The 6158-nt window shown below is 37.5% G+C and overlaps 1 protein-coding gene across 2 annotated transcripts; it reads left to right on the top strand.

Annotated features, from left to right (window-relative positions):
• Positions 1-3069: 3069 nt before the first annotated feature.
• On the top strand, positions 3070-5609 carry LOC140164940 (mitochondrial dynamics protein MID51-like). Of its 2 annotated transcripts, none has more exons than XM_072188338.1 (2): positions 3070-3239; positions 4092-5609. In XM_072188338.1, the coding sequence occupies exons 1-2, from the start codon at positions 3140-3142 to the stop codon at positions 5372-5374; spliced, it is 1383 nt and encodes a 460-aa protein (XP_072044439.1). In that variant the 5' UTR covers positions 3070-3139; the 3' UTR covers positions 5375-5609. The 2 variants fall into 2 exon arrangements, with proteins under 2 accessions (XP_072044439.1, XP_072044440.1); XM_072188339.1 differs by having other exon boundaries at positions 3072-3239; positions 4095-5609.
• Positions 5610-6158: the final 549 nt, after the last annotated feature.

Genomic DNA, 6158 nt, shown 5'->3' with positions numbered 1-6158 from the left:
AGTCAGGGTGCATGATGGGAAGGAATTCTTGACCTTTGAACTTTAATAATTTATAAATGAAAAAAATTATCTAAATATTTGTAATGTCCTATCAATTTAGTCAATAATAGTTTTAACTCTAACAAAAAAATATAGTTAGCATTATATTCCAAAGGCAAGAGAACAACATTTTTTGGATTTTGGCAGAATTATGATGAATATGAGGGATTTTTACGGAAGTTGAATGATTATAGAAACGCTATCAAAACATTGCAAAAGCCAAATGACGAAATCCTGGGTTATGATGATGAGTGATGAGTAATGATCATCAGAGTAAACAGTAAACAGCAAGGAATTTTAAGGCAACGTAGCCTGTGGAAGATGAGAAGAGCCTGTGGAAGATGAGAAGAAACTGCAAAGTTGAAAGCTGTTACTGATAGCGGAAAAGTGGTGGGTATAAAATTATCATTGTTTAAAAAATGTAAGCTGACAAATGTTAAGGCTAATATTCACCGACAATTTTTTCATGTTTCACTCTCATTCCAACAAGTACAGGGAACCCATACCGATATAGCTCTGCACAACTAGGGCAGCACCAATACGAAAACGTGACACCGATAAATGACATGCCTGTTTTGCCCGGTTTTCTAAGTTTGTGTTGCAAACTACATTCCAACCGTTGTTCGTAAGACACATACCGTATATAATCGAGGAGCGGAAAACACGAAATTGGTGTTTTTACTGTTTTATGACCTTTGACATTCTTTTGTGGAGAGAGACATGGTCTTTCAATTCGCACGAGTATCCTTGTCTATGCTTCAGTGGTCATGAAAGGATTCAAAAGATTTCACCTCTGGCTCTGCCACAATCTAGGGATGTTCATAAAATTTTGAAGTTCAATATTTTTAGCTGAAAGTTCTTTCATTTGAAAGAGAATTGAATTACCTAAACAATAAGGGGTCAATCATGTTTCTAGTGCATATACTTTTGAAGTTACAGACAAAAATAGTGTCATCAAATTGCCCAAAATTTTGTGTGTGATGTGACAGCAGGCACATGTACAATGCACACTACTGTATGTGGGGTATTTGTAAATTTAGTAACGTATCGAAACCTATGGAAACGGGCGGAAATGGATGGAAATGGATAGGAACGGATGGAAACGGGTAAGAATGGGTGGAAACGGGTCTAAATAATCCACCATGGATCGAAATTGATGCAAAGGTACTCGCAAAAACGTATAAAATACACGAAGAAATGTTCAAACCACCAGCGCATAGGGCATGTAGAGGGAGAGCACGTCACTCAAGCAGTACAGAGCATTGAGCCCTAAGCTAAGTTATCACTCTGGTTATGCATGTAGCTAAATTGCATGGAGAAGTGTGTGGATTGTGACCGGAGGATTTTCATTTATATACAAAAATTTGTTTTGGTTAGTGGGTCAAGGTCACTGAGGTCATCATTTTATGATTTTAGACTTGGGCGGTAAAAGAATGCGTGGAGTTTATTTAATGCTAAGTAGGCCTATAATATTGTCATTGAGAAAAAAAATAAAGTACAACTATTTATTTAATTAATAAATATTTTTTAATATTATTCTAAAAATCAATTTATTTATTCTTAATTAAAGAAGAATTGTTGTTTCATTCTTTCCTTCTTGCGTTAATTGATTAATTAAAAAAAAAATGATTATTTCTTTCTTTCTTTTAAGTTTCTGATGTTCTTTCTTCCTTCCATTATTTGAATTTTGTTTTCATAAAAAGAAGAAGCAAGAAAGAAAGAAATGCAAAAATAGGGAAGACGAGAAAACAAATGAAGACACAGGATAAGAAAAGAAAAGAAAATAAAGACTAAAGAAAAATGACAGACAAAATACAAAATATAGCAAAAAGACACGAAAAGAAAGAAAGAAGAAAGAAAGAAAGAAAGTAAGAAAGAAGGAAAGAAATTTAGAAAGTTAATTGAATTAAATAAGCTATTGGTATCGCATATCGCCTAGCACTAGTGGTGAGGTCTTCGGAGACGAGCTTTGTATTTTGACCGACGGGTGAAACACATTTTGACGAATTTTAGCTCTTATTGTACTCATTTTGAGATGTTCGAGTCAGATTTTGATTCATTCCGACCCATTTTCATCCTTTTCGATCCGTTCCTATCCTATTTCCATCCATTTCCATCCTTTTCCATCCATTTCCATACGTTTCCATACGTTACTAAATTTACAAGTACCCACTGTATGTGACCCCAGATGACCTCCTATTCTTTACTGTAAGAAAGCTGTTTTGGATGGTCTTGATTTACACACAAATTGCTTTTCGAGCTAAATCGAGCGTTGACTTGGTGGAACATGGATTGCACTATGTGATAGTTTATGAATCCAGTATCATGCCAGTACCAACATAAGTCAACATCACTTAGGTTTTGGTTGTCAAAATTAATTTTTAGTGATTTTCTCCATTGAGCCCCACAGTAAAACCATTTTTGGACCGTACATGCTCATTCCACTTCCCTATGGACGAATAGCGCCACCTACATGTATAGTGTGTGATATGAGCTAGCCTAATAAGGCTAAGCCCAAGCTTTTGTCTGAAACTGCTCCTCGGAGGATGTATCATAAGAACTCAGTCTTCAAATGATAGTAATATAAAGACCAATATAAATGATTGACTATCATTGAAGACTGAGTTCCGTAGCGTGCGCAGCCGTGCACTCTCTCTACTCTCATTCATTCGTTTTTAAATTAATGATCAATTGAACTGTAGTTACTAAATTATACTAGTCTCAGACTTGCTTTTACTCAAGAACTCTAGCTTCGAATTTGCACACGATAGTTACACATTGGATGCTAGAGTATGTTACTGTTGTTTTTCGGTCGGACAGCGCGTTTTTTGGCAGATCGGTATGAAGATCGGCAACATTCATGACCGATTCAGTCTCAGATCGGCAGGTCTCTGATCTACCGAAAAACATTTTGTCCAGCCTTATACTATCTTTTTAAGTATCTACAGCATCAAAGTGTAAGGATGTTCTTTTTTATTTATATTTCAGTTTACATAAAAATAAATTTATTAATCAAAGTCTGTCTGTTTTTTGTTTATGTCTTTTTTTCAGATACTGTATTTTTTTTGAACAAGACTTACAGGTCATCTTCATTTTTGACATGGCATCTGGTGGTGGAGGAAGGAGACCAGGAGGAGCAGACACTCCATGGTGGGTCACCGGTATCAAAGTTGTTGCTGGTATCGGAGCTGTTGCTCTAGGTATGTACAAAATTTAGGTCCTGTCGTATGAGGATCTGAAATCTACCTCAATTCTTACTAAGTTTTATTATTGTCAAAATGGCAATTGATGTCTGTAGTCTGTCTGTGTGTACCACAGAATCAGAGAACCAAGACTTGACCACCATCTTGAGCAAAAATTGGGGGTATTTGGTTTCCCTGGGAATGCGCTCTAGGCATATGTTGTCATGCAAGCGCGACGTGGATGATGGTCGCATTTGAGAAATGCACTTGATGCGACCTGCAAGCGAGTTCCATGATGTTGCAGATGAGACACAGAATTGTTTTTGTTCGTCTCTGCGCACTGTTGGCAAGGACCCAAATACCCCCAATTTTTCCCCATAGCTGATGGCGTGATTGTGCGTGGCGGTTTAGGGGGTCCTGGTTCTCTTTCTCTAATCTCTAATTCTGCGGTGTGTGCAGATTTAATCTGTGATAAACAAATCCTAAGAAACAAACTTATAGAGACATAATGAGTAAAGGAAAAAAAAACAGCCACTTGTGTGAACTTTTATGACATTATTATAGTCTGCAAGTGTTAGATTATTTCAAATAGGAAAAGCATGTGGTACTGGCCTGGAATCCTGCAGGGCTGTTGCTGTTCAGATTTCATACTTGCCAATGTTTTCAAAGTGTGTCATAATTATGTAGATTGTGTTTGTTTATCACAGTAAATTACAATCAATTGATTATTATTAAATCAAAAGGTAAAAAATTGTAAATTAAATGAATGATAAATTACAATATAACTAGTAGTATTTTCAAAACATACGAAAATACTAGTAATATGTGCCCAAAGTGCCAGAGTTACTCAGTTTTCCTTTTTCCCCCTAGCAGGTGCCTATGCAGCAGCCAGAGCAGCAGAAGAAGCTCTTAGAGAAGAGGAGCCAATGACATCAACACAATCAGCAGCATCATGTTCAGATGACAAAGCTTGCAAGTCTGACTCAAGTGACAGTGACAACAATGCTGATGATGATGATCAGTGGGTTGACATCAATGATGACGACGAGTATTCCGATTCCAGCGACGATGTTCGACAAAGTTCTGCAGGCGAGAGGCCACTAGTAGAACTGTTAGAGGAGTATTATCAAGACAAAGTTCAAGCACCTGATGAAGAAATAACAGCCATGAAAGCAGTTGCCGAACAGGTGGCCCAGAATATCACCGAATATGTCCGTGGACGTCATGCCAACATTTTACAGCGAGACGTCTTTGTAGCAGGTAGTGCTTATGATGGCACAACTGTCAAACACCCTAACATGTTTGTCCTTCTCGTACCGTTAAATCTTGAGGCAAATATGTGGAAGATAGTCAATGCTAAAGATACTGTCCTAAAAGCTCCCGGTTACGCCCTCGTTCACAGGGCAAACACCGATTTCTACCGACCAGGGAGTAGCATCTGGGATAGATTTCTAGTAGGGACTTATTTGAACTCTGACCTCATCCAACGATTGCTTGAGGATGTGTTGAACAAAGTGACAAATCGAGGTTTCACTTTTGCCTACCAAGATTATTATGTTACCTCTATTGACAAAGCGCTCACGCTAGAACTTATTCATCCCGTCGGTGGACTTGTTGATCATATGACGCTGCAGGTTGTACCATGCATAACGCTAGAAGGGCCAAATGGCACGGTATGTCTAGAAGGTATACCACATGGCTGTCTGTCAGAATCGGCAGAGAGAAGGGCAAGGAAAGCTGATACATATGAAAGAGATCCGTATGAGAACTTGTGGTACCAATCTACAAGGACTAAAGAAGCGGAAATGCTTCAGGATGAAGATGGAGGATGTCGGAAGAAATGTCTCCAAATCCTGAAGGCAGTTTGCCGCAACCAGCCACCGCTATCTTCACTGTCGGAATTTCATGTGAAAACTGTTTGTTTACATCTTTGTGAAGAGGAGAGCGAGTGGGAGGATGTGATGATGGCAGAGAGGTTCTTGGATGTCCTCAAAACTTTGGAGCAGTTCTTGGACGATAAGAAACTTCCACACGTTGTGCACAAGGAGATGGATTTGTTTGAAGGCTTCGCCTCTCGTCAACTCGGTAAAATGAATACCTGGCTTCAGAAAAGATTGAAACAACCAAATGGAGTTCATGCACTCCTAATATAAAAACTCTGTTTTGGTAAAGTGAACAACTAGTTCTGTTGCGTTATGCTGTGGTAAATCTGCAATATTGTGCTATTCCAGCTGAATATATACCCCCTATGGAAGACATGACTTTAATCTTCCACACAGGAAGTGTGAAGTTCAAAATAATTACTTTCTCCTTGTGGGAGATCAAGGTCGTGTCGTACATAGGGGTGTATGGATTTCAACAGGAATAGCCCATGGATTGTCATACATGGGACCCACAATCTATAGTGTACCTCTGGACATACTTTAATAAAGGCCTGAAATTTGAACAATAAGGCCTAAAAAATTGTTTGATTGGCGTAACATGAAAAAATTAGTGTAGGTTGGTCGGCAATTTAAAAAAAAAATTATTATTATTATTATTTTACACACACATTTTAAGCTGCAAATCACGTATGATAAAGGCTATGGAACTGTTTTGTTCCTTTTTTTAAGGGGTGGGGTATGAACGTTTGGACAGTATTTATTGTGGGACATTAGACCACATCAGACATATCGAATTGCATTCTGAATACGAAGAATTTCCTTCTGATATCAAATAATTTTGATTTTTTGAAATTAGCAATTTAATACACATTTTATGGCAAATCATTAAAATTGATATTTTTGATATTTAACAGTACTGAAGTAAACTTTATAAATCTGATGATTTATACTTAAAGTGTATGTAGGTGGGATGAAAAGCCGACGATCAATTGAATATTTTGACCGTTTCATATTGAATATATGGATTTTTTTTTTTCAAAAACACACACCTATT

Source organism: Amphiura filiformis, chromosome 11 (assembly GCF_039555335.1).
Source record: "Amphiura filiformis chromosome 11, Afil_fr2py, whole genome shotgun sequence".
In the NCBI taxonomy this organism is placed as follows: Eukaryota; Metazoa; Echinodermata; class Ophiuroidea; order Amphilepidida; family Amphiuridae; genus Amphiura; species Amphiura filiformis.
This window is presented reverse-complemented; position numbering and strand designations above follow the sequence as displayed.

Bases quoted from the DNA above. Each gene is read 5' to 3' on its own strand.
- LOC140164940 (XM_072188338.1), top strand. From the start codon at position 3,140: ATGGCATCTGGTGGTGGAGGAAGGAGACCAGGAGGAGCAGACACTCCA. The intron at 3,240-4,091 runs GTATGTACAAAA...TTTTCCCCCTAG, and splicing joins TATCGGAGCTGTTGCTCTAG to CAGGTGCCTATGCAGCAGCC.